The sequence below is a fragment of the Aedes aegypti genome, chromosome 2 (assembly GCF_002204515.2).
Source record: "Aedes aegypti strain LVP_AGWG chromosome 2, AaegL5.0 Primary Assembly, whole genome shotgun sequence".
Taxonomy (NCBI): domain Eukaryota; kingdom Metazoa; phylum Arthropoda; class Insecta; order Diptera; family Culicidae; genus Aedes; species Aedes aegypti.
The window spans coordinates 433,729,098-433,746,348 of record NC_035108.1 but is presented as its reverse complement, the minus strand read 5'-3'; the positions used below and the strand labels follow the sequence as shown (position 1 = coordinate 433,746,348).

Genomic DNA, 17,251 nt, shown 5'->3' with positions numbered 1-17,251 from the left:
CAACTGATTACGCGCAAAGCCTTGAAGCAGCGTTGCCGGAAGAAGGAGAGCTCACCAAAGCCCCTCTTGAGGACTGCTGGAGTAGTCTCAAAGCAGCCATTAACAACGCAGCGGAAGGTGCCATTGGGTTCGTGGAAGGAAATCAACGGAACGGTTGGTTCGATGAGGAGTGTCAGACGGTTTTGGACGAAAAAATGCAGCGCGGCGATGATGCTACAGCAAGGCACCCGTCAAAACGTGAAACGATACAAACAGAAGTGAAGACAGCAAGACCCATGTATTCCGGGATAAAAATTGCCGCCTGGAAGAGTTGGAATGCGAAGAGATGGAGCAGCTGTATCGTTCTCAAGAAATGCTTGAGTTCTACAAGAAACTCAATGCATCCCGCCAAGGCTTCGTGCAGCGAGCCAAAATGTGCCGGGATAAGAATGGAAGTATCTTGACGGACGAACGTGAGTTGATTGAAAGGTGGAAGCAGCACTACGATGAATTCATGTTAACACTTTAATGGCGCAGAGGAAGAAGACCAAGGCAGCAAGAGGAATGGCTTCATCAGTACGGCAGATGAGGGAGACGTGCCAACTCCCACAATAGGTGAAGTTAAGGATGCTATTAATGCTCAAGAACAACAAAACAGCTGGAAAGGATGGTATTGGAGCGGAACTTCTTAAAATGGACCCGGACAGGTTGGCCACTGCATCTGGATCTGGGATACAGAACAGCTACCGGAGGAGTTGAAGGAGAGAGTAATATACTGCCCATAACTGCATAACAGTCACATTCGACATTTTTGACAATTTCGAGTTAATACCGGGGAGAGTCATCAAATAACAAATACTTTCGATCCACTTACTAAAATTTGTGAGATTGTTCTAGAAAATTCGAAAAAAAATACCAAGTTGTTTTGTCACATTGGCAATTGCAACCGCATAACAGTCACATTGAGATTATACATGAGCCTCATAATGCAGTGGCAACGAAATTTCTATCAGATTTTTTTCTGGCTATGAGTTGTACAAAATTTCAGCCTCAAATAAGCACTTTTGAATTCTTAGTGATTTTTTTAAATATAAGTTCCCTCCTATACCGTGCTGCATCAATACCCGGACGTTTAAGCAGGGACCTATGTTCAAATTCTATTTTGAATAGATTATCTCTAGAATTAAACAATGTTCTGTGTTGCAACATATAGATTCATATCTTATCTAAGTAACAATAAGGAGTTTTTGATTGAAAATTAAGATTTTATCATTTGAATAGTGAAATCAAAAATTCTTGTCTTGTCCTTAAATCCGGACACCTGGAACAAGCCTTGTCTTGAAATCCGGACACTTGTGAATCAAAATCCGGACAGCTGTATAACTTCATGAAATATTTTCGTAAAATACGTAATAAGTGTTTCTTTATCCAATTAAACTCCACCTTGTTATGTTATTGATGTACTCATTTACTCTACGTTGCTTAAAAATATATGAAATATAAGTAAATTTGTGTTTTTATTACCTCAATTGAAGTCATAGAATTCCTGTGGACGCTTGTGTTTAGAACTGCGGTTTCACATAAATAATACAGGTTTTTAAGAGGAAAACGGAGTGAGGGGTTACATAACACTTTAACTAGATCTTCTGCAAGTTTTCTCTTCAAGATACTATCAAAATTTTCATTCACATATGCCAATTTCAGCAATATTTTATCTCGTCGGATCTCGAGCCACTCGTCTTTAAACCCGGACAGTCAATTTAAACACTTAAATAATAGCATTTAATATTTAAAGTTTCATGCCACTGTATTGTTAATTAATAATTCCGTTCGCACTTATGTTGAAAACACCTTTGAAAAACTTGAAATCAATCACAATATTATCAACCCGAACTGGATGGAGCTTCCATCGACGCGTAACCGAGAAGAACTTTCACTGCGAAGAAATAGTGTCTGACTGGAGCAAATTTTCTGTTTTTGTTTTTATCAATTATTTGGCAATGGTTACTAGATCACAAGTTTTAGTAAAATGATGAACAATGTTAAAGGTAAAATTGATGCATAAAATTAAACATATTCACATATGTTTTTTCTTTTATTTAATCAATGTTATCAGAGTGTCCGGATATTGATACCGTCCGGATTTTGATTCACCACGGTACTGCAATAAATTGCAAACTTGGTATCCCATTTACTCAATGCCTACTTTTGTCGAATGTTACAAATATGCTGTTATGGGCAGTATACCCAATATACAAAAAGGTTGACAAGTTAGAATGTGAGAACTATCGAACGATAACCATTCTTTACTGACTAGACTGATCAAGGCAACGATGGATAGTGTACAGTGCTGTGTGAAAATATCGGGTGCATTATCGGACCCATTTGAAACACGCAAAGGACTTCGACAAGGGATGGTCTTTCCTGCCTCCTGTTCGAAGACGTATCATTGCTGAAAGTCGTTCTTACTACGGACTCCACAAGACCTTGCGGTCTGGTAAACTTCACTTCCGTACTAAGTGTACCATCTACAAGACGCTGATAAGACCTTATGAAGTATACCGTAACTACACTAACGCTAACGCTATGTACAAGACGCTGATAAGACCGGTAGTTCTCTACGGGCATGAGACGTGGACAATGCTCGGAGAGGACCTGCAAGCGCTAGGAGTTTTTGAACGACGTGTGCTTAGGACGATCTTCGGCGGAGTATGTGAGAACGGCGTATGGAGGAGAAGAATGAACCACGAGCTTGCGCAACTCTACGGTGAACCCAGTATCCAGAAAGCTGGAAGGGTACGATGGGCGGAACACGTTGTGAGAATGCCGTACAACAATCCTGCAAAAATGGTGTTCACCTCAAATCCGGCCGGTACAAGACGAGGGGGAGCGCAACGAGCTAGATGTTTTGGACCAAGTGGAGCAGGATCTTGGAAGTGTGGGGCGATCGAGAAATTGGAGATTACCAGCCATGGATCGAGTTAGTTGGCGTAACATCGTAGCGCAGGTCATGTCTTGAAGGACATAGCTCCATCAAAAGTAAAGTAAAGTAAGTAACTACAAATATAGTCAACTCTCCCTTACTCGATATTGAAGGGACCATCGAGTTAGGGAGGTATCGAGTTACAGAACACAAAAGCAGTGCAATTGCGGGACCATCGAGTTAGCCATGAAAACCAACTTTTACTATGGTTCTCTAACTCGATATCGAAATACGGAATATCGAGTAACTGTATGTGGAATCTAATATTTTTAATAGTTTTCGCAACGCATCATCAATAAAAACTCATTATTTCACTGCAGGCTCTATTTTAAAGTTTGTATCTACATAAAACATGTTTTTGTACATAACTCATTTATCATCACATAGTAGGCATGTGATAATTTCCGTAAGTAGTCAGAAATTTGGAAAATTCTTTTTAAAAACCCCAAAAAATAAGTTTCGGCCAGCCTGCAACTCAAAATTTCCAGTTATGCATGAAATCGTTACTCTTCATCTTGGACAATGTGGCAACAAAATCGCCCAGACATTCTGGGAAACTATCTGCGAGGAGCACTGCCTAAACGAGCGCGACCAGTTTATAGGGAAACACTTTCTGCCACTTCAACGGATCAACGTGTACTTTGAGGAAGCTCCCTGCTGCAATTTAGTACCAAGGGCAATCTTCGCCGATCTGGAGCCGGGTGCGATGGTCGGTTTGAAATGCAGCCGCTTCGGGCAGCTCTTTTCCCCGGAAAGTATGGTCAACGGGATGCTAGGAGCTGGGAACAATTGGGCCCGAGGGTACCACACGGAAGGCGCCGAAATGTTGGACAGGATCATGAATGTGGCTCGAAAAATGGTGGAAGGTTGTGATTGTTCCCAGGGGTTCCAAATGGTGCATTCGATTGGCGGTGGAACCGGATCCGGATTGGGAACATTGATGATGGAGAATCTGAAGGATGAATATGGATGAGTATAATTTTTAATTTCTTTATATCTATAATTTTACGGTGAGATACTTTAATAACACTATATATGATATATTACTATATATTGGGTATTGGGGAGGGGTAGCCTAAGGGAGTTAATTGAACTGTTGACTGGATGAAAGTGCGTGGGGTCGCCAGCCTTTTATCATGAGAAAACAGCCTTAGTGTTGTCTTCCAAAGGTCTTCAAAGATATTAACTTGCCCTGCTACAACAAACCATCAGGTAGATCATACCATCCTGGTATGATTCTGCAGCCATAGGTAATCCTTGCGCTGATGGTGGCTAAATAATCATCATCATCATCATCACATAAAACATGTTTTTGTAAACTTCACATCAAATTTGTTTCACAAGCGTCATAAATGTATAAAAAGACAGAAAACATAGTTTTAGCCACCACACTGTATGGAAACTCTCCATAGTGTATCGCCCCAAACGCGTGAAAACCTCAACCGGCTTTTGCGTACCACCGTGTGCTGTGGTGAAAAAGGATCCACGAATGGAGCGATACACCTGATCCTACCGGCCGGCGGCTGTACTATTTGAAATAGGTTTTGAGTAAACGACATGGAGTAATTGATGCTTTGACCCTAATGAGCTTTTCTATCCCATTTCGGTGATTAGACTCGAGTGTTAGAATGTTGAAGTGCCACCTCTTCTGTAGATGGTCATCTACATGTTTGGCCATAGGTTTTTCTTGGCAGGTTAATATGATATGGTTTCTTTTTCTTTGTTTTCGTAATGTTTATTTTCTACTAATTCTTCTCCATATTACTATATTTTTTGCTCATATGTAGCACTTTTCTTCGCCTTGAATAACACTTTCCTTAAAATAGAACGTCGCTACTCAAAGATCTACGAGCACTTCCACAATGATTAAAATTCTATTAAAAAAACATCAATTGGTGGGACAAAAGTTCGACCTCAATGCAATAATCAAAATTTCCAAGAAAAAGTAACTATTAATGTTTTGAAGAAATAAATACCATGCAGTAAACATTTGATGTACCTTATATTATAAGCTTAAATTTTGCTGAACAACTCATTGATTGTGGTTCTAGCAAACCTCCACATTCCATAGAAAAATGAATCGATTCAAGGAGACAAATGGTAATAGTTACACATTCGTCCAAACCTTGTGGAAATACCCCAAATTTGCATGAAAAAAAAAAACACTTTCCTGTTATAGAGATCAATTGTAACTGACTACGGATAACTTCTTCTTCTTCTTCTTCTTAGCATAACGTTCCCACTGGGACAAAGCCTGCTTCTCAGCTTAGTGTTCTGATGAGCACTTCCACAGTTATTAACTGAGAGCTTTCTTTGCCAAAGCCATTTTCGCATTCGTATATCGTGTGGCAGGTACCATGATACTCTATGCCCAGGGAAGTCAAGAAAATTTCCATTATGAAAAGATCCTGGACCGATCGGGAATCGAACCCAAACACCTTCAGCATGGCTTTGCTTTGTAGCCGCGGACTGTAACCACTAGGCTAAGGAAGGCCCCTACGGATAACTAATTATAGATATATCTTTCCTGGTGTAGAATAAGTGAGGTAATGTGATTGCATATCAATAATATTAAAAAAAAGTTTTTTTAACTTTGTATAAGGTATCTGTAAGGTATACAAATGCCATCTTGCATCTGTAAGGCATAAGTATAGAGGATGGTAAACAACAACAAGCTTATTAACGAACATAATAACACTATTTTCACGAAAGTTTCGTTTGGTAAGTGTCATACTATGGAGGAAACGGAAGAGAACATCATGTGTTTGTTTATCGAAACTTTCCCTAACTCTTCGGATAGATTGAAGAGATCCACAGAAATCGAAACGAGACAGTTTGGGAAAACTTTTGTAATCTTAAGATGGCACTAGGAAGCGAAGGGTGAAAGCTTATTTTGTGGAATTGATTCGAAAAATTACACTTTTTCTGTTGAAGAAAATATCAGCGAGGTACACGGATAAAAATCTGATCCCCACACCATGATTTACAAATCATGAAATTCATAAATTGGTTAGGTCATGATATCAGGATCACAAATCATGGTTCCTGGAGTCATAATCATGATTCCTCATAAGCGTAACATCCAGTGTGAAAACACTAAGCGGCGCACTTTGCTTCATTATATTCGTATCGATCACTCACAATTCAAGATGACGAAGCGGTTGAGTGGTAGAGTACGTGACTCACAATCGGGAGGTTCTTGGATCGAATCTCAATGTATGCTATTTTTAACTTTTTTTTTATTTTTCTCGATTATAAACGGATGCGCGACTCAGCATTTTTGGAATTTGAATCATGATTCCGAGCAATCAGCTACAAAAACATAACGCGTGTGTTGCGTTACGGCAATCTGACTCATGATATCATGAGCCCAAATCATGGTGTATTTTCATAAGACAAAAACACGCTGGAATCATGATATCATGAGTCATAATCTTGTTTTTGGGTTCTGATTTCTACCCGTGTAATTCTTAAAGAACATAGGTATATAAAATTTATTCGTATTTTAATTAAAAATTAAAACCTATGTTAGCTGTAGCTCAACAATCATTTGCTCTAGGGACTAGTATTCAACTTTTTTCAAACAACATAAAAATGCAACAAATCAGTCAAGTTGTGCAAAAGTTATGATTTCTTGAAAGAAGACAATCAATTACCTTAGGTTATATAACCTGAATGGAAAAAAAATATGAGTCTAATTTTTTTCTTCAAGGATTCTTCCAAATCTTGCGAAATTTTTAGGTATTTATCTTTTTTAAGTATGATACAACGTCGCTAGCATTGAAACGCTCACCCTATGAGTTGTTTTCCAAAGTTCTACCAATCTCACTTGACAAAATGTGACTGATCCGTTTGGTTAGAGTGAAAACGATATCTTGTTCCTCGGCGCTTTCCGAATTTCGGTTTGGAGATGGGGTATTTACGACTTGGATGTGTCGCGAACAGTTTTCACATTTTAACAACCGGGAGATTAGAACAAATAAAATATGACACATATGGCGGAATGTGTGACCAGCCCCCCAATCGTAACAATGTTGAAGCGATGACGGTCGCTGACGATGATATAGATGGGCCACGGAAAATTTCGCCCGGCCATAAATTGGAAACGGACGTGATTGGAATGCTGGGGGAGATTGGGAAAGTTGGAAAGATTTGGTTTCAAGTGCCTATAAGTGTTTTTTGGACAGCTCTTTTATGAACGACGATTGGGAAACATCTGCTGTCAACTGGAAAAACTAGAACTGGTTATGGGGGTGAGGAAGTGTGGGGCGAAGTGAATGGACTTTTACTGAACACACTTCTGTCTTGTAAAACTTGATAATGAGCCATTTTACGAAGCTGGTCAAATGACAGGAGATCTGGGATTTTTCAATCATCGTCGTCAGTTTTCGCGATGATGATGGTTGATGACTGTGCGCATTTCTAGCGTAGCTTTTCATCCAGGCGAAAACAAAAATGGAGAAAAATTATTAAAATATTTCTGAACACAAAAGTGACTTTTTATGTGCAATATGGGTAACAAAGAGGTAGCTGATACAATAATTAGGTGTAATGTTGCAGTAACGTACATTTTTGGATCTCTTTTTTGTCATTTACTCCATGTCCCCGTTTGGTAAAATGAGGCGTTGTTAAAAATCATGCTGGATTTAATCCCAGGTCTCCTGTGACAGTCCTGTCAATTGACGCCGTTGCGGCGATCAGCTGTTCCGAAACGTCTCGTAAAATGGCTTATGTCGTTTTCGTTTTTAGGAACTGGGTCGGTGATCAACACATAAACAAACCAATGTCAAATAAATTGTAGTTCGGTCGAACCTGAATCGGGTTGGGGTTGAAACTGTGATTCAGAACGGGTTGCGCCAGTTCCAACCTAGGTTCAAAAACGAATTCGACATTATTCTATATCTCGCGTTCAATATCATAAGGTCGTAACTGCAATGATCGATTTCTCTTCATCAATTTTATCTTTAGCTAATGAGAAGAGAAATCGATCACTGCAGATACGCCTGTATGATACTGAACGCGAGATATGAGTTTGTCATCCATAACAATCAACTATTTGAACAAGAAGTCTTGTTATCTAAAGACTGCGACGAACTAAACTTGAAAAATTTAAAGTGCTTTTTTTCTATTAGCTTTTTTGCACGCTTCATTTATAATGGTTTGAAGAATGAACTTTCACGTAAACACCATCATAATTTGAGGTTTTAACATGAATGCTTCAAAACAAGTTTTGCTCACATAAGGTTTAGGAGAGCTTAAGTCATAGTCCAATAGTTCAGCAATGAAACTCTAATAAATGTTATCGTTCAGTGTAATTTATTGCCATAATCTACGCACAAACGAGCCATTCATTCTCATCCACTCGAAACCTCCCACTAGGTTGCAAAACGTACTTCAATCCACCCTTAAACGCAATCAGTTCATCTTCCGTATCCAAAGCCGCATCAATGTTAGTCGGCAGTCCCATGTCTCGCATCCTGGCAGGATATTGTGAACCGACGCGCCTTTTGCTTACATCATACACCCAATATTGACCTCCTTTCAGTGCAAAGATATCTCCATCTTCGTCACTCATCAGGGCATCAATATCACTCGGCAATCCCCGGAAACCTTCGCTAATCAACCGTGGGTGTCCCGCATTGAGACGACCATCTGCGAACCGCCAATACTTGTTACCTTTGAAGAAGTAACTACGTCCATCGCCGTATCGAAGGGCAGCATCGATGTTGCCTGAAAACGTTATTCGCGAATGATTCAACTAACTCGTAATTGATTCTCAACCTACCTGGAAGTCCCGGCCATTTTGAAGAGATCAACCGTCCAACGGGACGTTTTTCGTTCACATTGTAGTAGAAGTTCCCAGAGAATACGTACAAATTGCCGTCCGATTCCTGGATAGCTGCGTCAATTTTCTCCAAGGAGCACAACTTGGGAGCTTCGTTACTCATGGACCTTCCTCCTCTTCGAACTCCGTACATTTGTTGTATGTTCTGGAATAGATGTCGATCAGCAATTAAGTAAAAATGAAATATAAAAGACTGAATCTTGCAATAACCTTAACATCAATCGGTTGTGGTTCATTGAACCGATTACTTTCAGTCGGATGCATAAGCGATGCCTTGGACCTGGAATGCTCCAGTCCCAGTGAGTGCCCGATCTCATGCATGGCCGTGTCCAAAAAATCTTCCAACGTTACATCTTCGTCGTTGAAGAAATACCTATTGTGAAAGTGTATATCCCCAACTTCTGGGAAGAAAGCATGAGCCAGAGTATTTGCATCGTCAAAAGTACATCGACTGTCGCGCATTTTGTGGAGCCGTCCACCAAAGTTGATCTCAATGTCAGCATCCACATCCTCCACCTCAACAAAATCCAAATTTGTCACTTTACTCCACTCGTTGAATGCCTTTTTGAGCATCGCCTGAATGGGAGCTGTACGCTTCCCACGTGGAAAGTTCTCGATGGTGTAAGTAAGAACATTTTTGCTCCACTTCCGAACACCTGATTTGAGCTTAGCACTTTTTTTCGATCCGCAGTGCGGCCTTCCAATAGCTAGCTTCGTCTCATCATCTAATACACCCGTTACCGGGATGTCGTTATCATGTTGAAATATCCTGATGAGTTCACTCAACGCCAATTCCGAAGAATCCGTCAACCTGATGATCCGAAGGTCGTCATCATCCTCATCGATCTCGTTATAACCCAAATCACGCAGGATAACCTTTGAATGATCGTAATAGTTAAACTATTTTGACTCGAAAGATCAAAAAGTTGAACATCAACTTACTTCTGCATCTGGTTCTGAAACATCTGGAATGAGCAGAATCTCCGCGGGATCGGGCAATATTTGAACACGTCTGGATGACTTCTTCTTGGCCAGTTTGGACACTTTTGCGTCCGAGGTAGCTGTAGGAGCTCCATCTACTTCGAGAAAGAGAGGTCCACAACAAAACACCAGAAAACAAACTGCCAATGATCGTTTTAGAAAGATCATCTCGGCGATTCTTTTCAGCGCAAGTCAGTAAAGTACAACGCAATGATTGCAACTAAACGCGAGATAAGAGCCGTTTCAGTTTTCCCAATAGTGTGTAGGTCAATCGACGGATTGATAACAAACGAAGATGGCAGAGGAATTCCTGAATCCATTTTATCAGCCTTGTGTGAGTTTGTTTTTTATTTGCATTGCATAACAAATAAACCTATTTATTCACAAGCAAGCAGGTCTCAGATGGGGAGCAATAAGAGTGATTGTAATAGTAAGCAAAAATTTACTTATTTATGAAATTCCAACAACAAATAATAACCGTAGGTATGGGAGTAGCCCAAGTGCCCCCTATATGTCATTACGCAACTACCGGGTACCCCCGTTGGTTTGACCACATTTAATCTGAACACTCTTTAATTTGTACCCCGCTAATCTGCACATCGTTCATATTAAAAATGGTTCAAACAAAGACAAATTAAAGACCCCCATGTCCCTTGCAGTTGCCTAAAATTTTATGGCTCATAAGGTAATCTAGAATGCCGTTCAAAGTGTACTGCGATCTGTCAAACTTGGGTACCTTTTGCACTACCGAGGGACCAAATGCAGTACTAGAAGTGGTACCCAATCTGAGCCCGAGTGGGACGGACCTGGTTCAAACGTCATTTACCTCATAGAACGGAGTAAAGTGAAATGAAACGCTGTGGAGCGGAACGCAGAACCAACACAAAACAGTGATATATGTAACCAGAAACACGATTCTAGGGTAACAAGATATTCAAAATAAAAATGAACCCAGATGGTTTGCATGAGGTACCGTTCAAATTAGCAGGGGTGCACGGTACTTGATTATGCTGGTGGTATTTTTCAAGTATGTCACTCTTTGACACTATTTGGCCTCGTCTCGGTTATCTGCTTGTTGCTCTTCCGGCTTTCGTGTAACGTGAAAACCGAATTTAGTACCATACCATTTATTTCCACTACAGCTTTTATCCTTTGACAAAAACGCGTATTTCGACCTCAGACCATCTTCAGTGTCGTGTACCCCATTTATTAGAAAGTGCCTACGACTGATAGCTTTCGCCGTCTCTAAAAACATGGTAATTCGTAGCATCTACTTTAACCCTAGCCTCCCGTATCGGTGCACCTGGAGATCACCTCAGATCAGTCTTCAAAATTGCTTTTGCATTGCGTTGCTTTGATTCAAAAAACAAGGAGAAAGAGAATACATGATCCTTATTTTCCAATCAACAAGACTTGGATTTGCTCCAATAATTTCGGCGAAAATACTGCATCATTTATCTGCATCATTTGAGGCTCCTCGACTAAACGGACTACGCTCCATGAGGGTAACAATCATTGGTGGTGGGCCTAGCAACCAACAATGTTTTCTTTTCATTGCGGGTTCACAAAGTGCGTGTCAGTACCCAGTTAAGAAGTACAATTTCCCTGCTTCTCTAAATGATGAACGATCTTGTTTGAACAAAGAGATTCTCCTGAAGCTATTGTTTATTATCAATTGATTTGTCCAAGTTTCCTAAGATGTTAATATGATCTTTATTATTATAGCTCAAATCCGACATTGGCGTTATGGCGTTATGAAGAAAAGCATCAACTCTATAGCGATGTTGGTTTCATGGATCTGATCTTTGATACATTATTATTCAATGCTTAACCATATGTTGTTTCATGTTTACCTATATAAATAAAAATGGAGCGGTGTTTGTATGTCACGAAATGGCTTGAGAATGGATGAACGGATTGACGTAAGTTTTCCACTGTTGCACTCGACAAGAGATGCGACGTGTGCGGGAGGAGAAAAAGGTTGAGATAGTCTCCGGAATAATTGGGAAAACGGGAGAAGACTAATGGGTAATTTTGTATGGGGGACTACATGACGTTTTTCAAAAGCCTACTTGATGGCAAGACGAGGTTTGCCGGGACCACTAGTTAAAAATAAAGTTGTTTGTATTGCCTGGGAAGTTCTACCATATCAAAAACGCGCCTTTATTCTTATTTTATTTGCTTTGGTTTGGCACCCAGTCTTATCAAATCACAGGAAACCAGTGATTCACTATTTTTCGTCGTTTAGGCGTAATATATTTTGCCTTCTTCTTGAATACTGTGCGGAAATGAAACAAAACATCGATTCTTTAGCGTGATGCTTTAAGATAAAGCTTGATTTTATTACAAAGGAATTCAGTTCATTGATCGTCAGAGTCAGATTGATTACTCTCAAATTCCTATTTTGCATAAAATAGGACTAAATATCCCGCGAACAAAATTTGATAATAGTCTTGCTGCTGGATATATTTCGAGTCTAAAAGATAAAACTAGTCTCAATCAATTAAATGCTTCTGAGATGGTTTTTCACCCGGATATAATTTTTCAAGAATGTAATAGTATTAATAACTAACAAATATAATCAATTTTGAGATAAACTTTGAACTGCATGTGTGGTTTACTACACGTTTTAATTTGTTCTCACTTGATCGGACAATCTCTCCTCTTCTCTGACAAATCGGTTGTCAAGCGGATGTTGTTAATAGACGGCAAGGTTTCCAAATATGTGGCAGCTTCACCAACAAATACATTGCGCCGAAACGTCGTAAAATAGTAACCTAGTAAATAGTTTACTTCCATGGTAAGTATATTAGACTACAACACTTTTTTTCATTTACTATACTGTTTACATAGGCCTTGAGATAAGTTTCCCAACAGGAGAGCCTAGAAGTTCCAGCTCGCAAAAAAAAAACACATTTTTGCACGGCGTTGGTGCAATTGAATTGAAAAGGCGCAAATCCCACGCGAAGCATTGATATTTTCAAAGCATGCTTTTCAAAATATCTGTGCAGCAATGATCATCTTTGAAGACTGCCTCAGATCTCCTCGATAGAGGACTGTTGGAGGACAGCCAAAGCAGCCATTGACGACGCTACTGAAAGTATTGTTGGATACGTGGCACAAAGTTTATGAACTGCAATGGTTGCAAGCAAAGATTGGAGTGCCAGGAGGTTTTGGACGAGAAGAATGCAGCGTGGGCTACTATGCTGCAGCATGATACTCGGTAAAACGTGAAACGATACAGACTGAAGCGGAAACAGCAATCCCGTCTATTCCAGGACAAAAAAGCTTCATCTGGAAAAGCGAAATGCCAAGAGATGGAGTTGCTGTATCGTTCTCAAGAAACGCGGAAATTATATCATAAGCTCAACGCATTCGGCAAAGGCTTCATGCCGCGAGCTGAAATGAGCAGGGATAACAATGAGAGCCTCTTGACGGACGAACGCGAGGTGATCAAAAGGTGGAAGCAGTGCTACGATGAACACCTGAATAACGCAGACAACACAGGCACAGAAGGTCAGAAAAGCGAAGGCGATGGCTACGTCAACACAGCAGACAGTGGAAACCAACCACCTCTCACGATGGGAGAAGTTAAGGATGCCTTACGACAGCTCAAAAACAACAATGACGCTGGCAAGGATGGTATCGGAGCCAAACACATCAAGATAGGCCCGGACAGGTTGGCCACTTGTCTTTTCGGCTGATAGTTAGAATCCGGGAAACGGAACAGCTACCGGAGGAGTGGAAGCAAGGCGTTATATGCCCTATCTACAAAAAAAGGTGACATACTGGAATGTGAAAATTATCGTGCAGTCACCATCCTAAACGCCGCCTACAAAGTGCTATCCCAGATTCTCTTCCGTCGTCTATCACTTATAGCAAATGAGTTCGTGGGAAGTTATCAAGCAGGTTTCATCGACGTCCGCTCGACAACAAACCAGATCTTTTCCGTGCGGCATATCCTCCAGAATTGCCGTGAGTACCAGGTCCCTATGCACCATCTGTTCGTCGATTTCAAGGCGGCATACCTACTTGTAGAGCTATGGAAGATCATGGACTAGAACAGCTTTCCCGGGAAGCTCACGAGAATGATTAGAGTAACGATGGACGGTGTGCAAAACTGCGTGAAGATCTCGGACGAACACTCCAATTCGTTCGAGTCTCGGCGGGGACTACGACAGGGCGATGGACTTTTGTGCCTGTGGTTCAATATTGCGCTTGAAGGTGTCATGCGGAGAGCGGACTTAACAGTCGTGGCACGATTTTCACAAGATCCGGACAATTTGCTTCGCGGACGACATGGATATTATTGGGAGAAAATTTAAAACGGTGGCAAATTTGTTCACCCGCCTGAAACGCGAAGCAACAAGAATCGGGCTGATGGAGAATGCAACGAAAATAAAGAACATGCTGGTAGGCGGAACTGAGCGCGACAGGGCCCGCCTATAGGCGCAGTGTTACGATAGACGGGGATACCTTCGACGTGGTGGACGAGTTCGTCTACCTCGGATCTTTGCTGACGGATGACAACAAATACGAAGGCGCATCATCAGTGGAAATCGAGCCTACTATGGGCTTTAGAAGGAACTGCGGTCAAGAAAGATTCACCCCAGCACCAAATGCACGATGTACAAAACGCTTATAAGATTAGTATACCGGTACTATAATCCTCTACGGACATGAGACGTGGGCTATGCTCGAGGAGGAACGGCATTTGTTGGAAGAGGAGAAAAGTTTCCTTCCAAGTGCCATGTCTGCGGGAAGCCGAGGCATATAAGAGTGGACTGCCCTGAGAATAAGTATTCGGAACGTGCAAATGACGATTGGAAATTTCATCGGAAGCAAATGAAGAAGAAGAACAAATCGGGAGCCCACAGCGCCAAAACGGAATACGATGTGCGTTACTTAAACGTTTTTTCATGCAAGACTGCAAGCCCGTGTCCACCCTACTGGAAGTGAACTTGAATCTGACAACGAAAAAATCAGAACCGATAACGAAGCATCCGTATCGAGAACTAGTAGGGTGCCTTACATACCTCATGTTGTCTTCACGGCCTGATATTAGTTCAGCTGTAAAGTTCCTCAACCGTTTCCAAAGCGGAGCAACTGACACCCACTGGACACATTTGAAACGAGTATGGCGATACCTACAGGGCACAAAAGATTTTAGCGTTGTATATTGACGCAGCAGAAACGTTTTGAAGGATCTTGGAGTCGATTACTGCTCTCTGAGGATAATCAATCCTGTATCCATATAGCCAGTGAACCTTGTGACCAAAAACGGTTGAAACATTTGGATATACGCTATGTTTACCAATAACCTTCCGCCTAGGAGCTTTCAGATACACCGTCTCACGCTTGGTCTGAGAAAAAGTGTTTTGAAACAGACGACAGCGTAATTACCCACACAACCAGAAATAGCACGAAAGTTCACGTTACAACTCGTTTATTCATACTAATTACATCAAACCCGCAAAACACCGTGGATGAACTCATCAGATTGATGACCTTCCTCGCATAAAACACTTCTTTTCTGAGATCATTTGTACATTTTGTTTCGTCCCGTACACTCGTACAAAGTAAGTCGAATCAATCCGTAGCAGCTGTCAAACCAACACTTGTTATCATAAGCTGAGTCGCATAAGATCACAGGGTAGTTCGGTAGAAAATTTATACACTCGCATTGTATGTTATTATTCATCACATAATATATGCACGCATATCGCCTCCACTTTTGTACGTAGAAGGCCTTTTCGCGACATCTTATAAGCGAAATGTGGCTTAGCTTAGCTTAGCTTAGACTGACTACACATATCAATGGTTGCTATTCCGTGATTGACCGAAGTCAGTGAAAATGCACAAAGAATCAACTAGAAGTTCGGCTGGGATTGGCCATAATCTTCTTCAGTGTGCATAATTCAGTGCCTCTATTTATACAGGGTCAATAACGGCGCCGGCCACGTCCTTGCAGTCAGGTGGGATTGGGGGAAGGAATGTTAGTGTGTAACCTTTGCTATTTGGAGACCTTGTTTGCCTCTGCATCTCCACAAAGGTTACTGGGAAGGATGTTTGTTAATGGGGAGGATCGTTGGGTCAAAGGATTCACTTTGATAAGTGATTAGACCATGATAAATAGTTTTTTGTCAAATATAAATATGCTTTTATGAAAATATAATATTTTCATTTGATATGAACAATTTCTATGTAAAGGAAAATTATGCCGACACTTGAGGTGAGGAACCATTCAAAGTTTGTTGAACAAATATCTAAATGTAACATTCCTACAGCTGTCAGGACGAAAGCATGTGTTATTATATTTTACTTATTTGAAAAGAAACAAAAACTCGATTGGCTGGAACATCATAGAACACTCTTATTCTTATGCCGACACTTACAGTGGCGAACCATCCAAAGTTTGTTGAATTATGTGAACTTTTCGCAAGTCTACACTTGTAGTGTCGAACCATTCAAAGTTTTTTTTTATAATTACAAAAATAAAGATAAAAAGAAAGGGGTGTTTTGAAACCAAAAAAATGTTAAACATAAATAATTCATGAATTAGAGTTTATGTCGACACTCACAGTGACGAACCATTCATAGTTTGTTGAAAAATCATATTTACGTCCTACCGTTGTATCGATTAAATGTGCAGTCATACATATTTTATAGATTAGAAATAGTAGCATGGAACGAGCTCACCAATTGATCCGTCATCCTTGACTGAGCAGCAACAATCCACATTCAGCTTAACTCGTTTGCTCGGCTATATAAAAGCACTCAGAGAAAATAGGCGCACGACCCGAGAGGGAAAACAACTGACGACTGCTCGGGCTTTCTTGACGCACTGCCAAGGAGCAATCGTCAAGGTCGAAGATCAAACAGAACTAACCGATCGCGGCACTTTTTCACTTTACTCGACCGACGCGCGACATGTTTGATCCTGCCCTCGTCACCCGCTCCCGCAGGAGCAAGCGTCAAGGTCGGAAGATCAAACAGAACTCCTTTTCGCGACATCTTATAAGCGAAATGTTGCACATACAAAGCCTCCAGGTGACTTCGTTATGCGTACATTTTGGTTGTCTGGGTACTCAAGTTTGTAATGTTATATTTTAGAGTATAAACCCAAATGTTGAAACGTGCCACTCTTTGTTACGATACTCTCATTTTCTCTTTTTTCGTTTCTTCTGAATAAAACCATCACTGCGTTAGCAGCAAACTATGTTTTCGTCAATTTTACGTCGGACGAAGTGGCTCCGAGATGTGAAGGCAATCGAGGTTGAAGATCTAGTTCTCGTAGTGGACGAAAATGTGAGGTGTACCGGTGGATACACCGACGAGTAGTCCAAATGATTCCAGGAAAGGATGGCGTACCGCGTAGTGCTGAAATGCAGGTATCGGACGGTACGTTGAAGAGGCCTGTTAAGAATTTGACTGTGCTGGATGTTATAAGGTCTGGTGATGCC

General features: G+C 40.9%; 2 protein-coding genes across 2 annotated transcripts; one reads left to right on the top strand and one right to left on the bottom strand.

Annotated features, from left to right (window-relative positions):
• The first annotated feature begins 3,383 nt into the window (after positions 1–3,383).
• LOC110676056 (tubulin beta-2 chain-like) lies at positions 3,384–3,984 on the top strand. Its single transcript, XM_021842540.1, has one exon. The coding sequence runs from the start codon at positions 3,453–3,455 to the stop codon at positions 3,933–3,935; it is 483 nt and encodes a 160-aa protein (XP_021698232.1). The 5' UTR covers positions 3,384–3,452; the 3' UTR covers positions 3,936–3,984.
• Positions 3,985–8,259: 4,275 nt separating this feature from the next.
• LOC5575574 (72 kDa type IV collagenase) lies at positions 8,260–10,046 on the bottom strand. The gene is made up of 4 exons (XM_001662004.2): positions 9,750–10,046; positions 9,018–9,683; positions 8,748–8,952; positions 8,260–8,692 (listed from the first exon to the last, which is right to left on the bottom strand). Exons 1-4 carry the CDS (start codon positions 9,954–9,956, stop codon positions 8,292–8,294), a joined length of 1,479 nt encoding a protein of 492 aa, XP_001662054.1. The 5' UTR covers positions 9,957–10,046; the 3' UTR covers positions 8,260–8,291.
• Between the last annotated feature and the right edge of the window lie 7,205 nt (positions 10,047–17,251).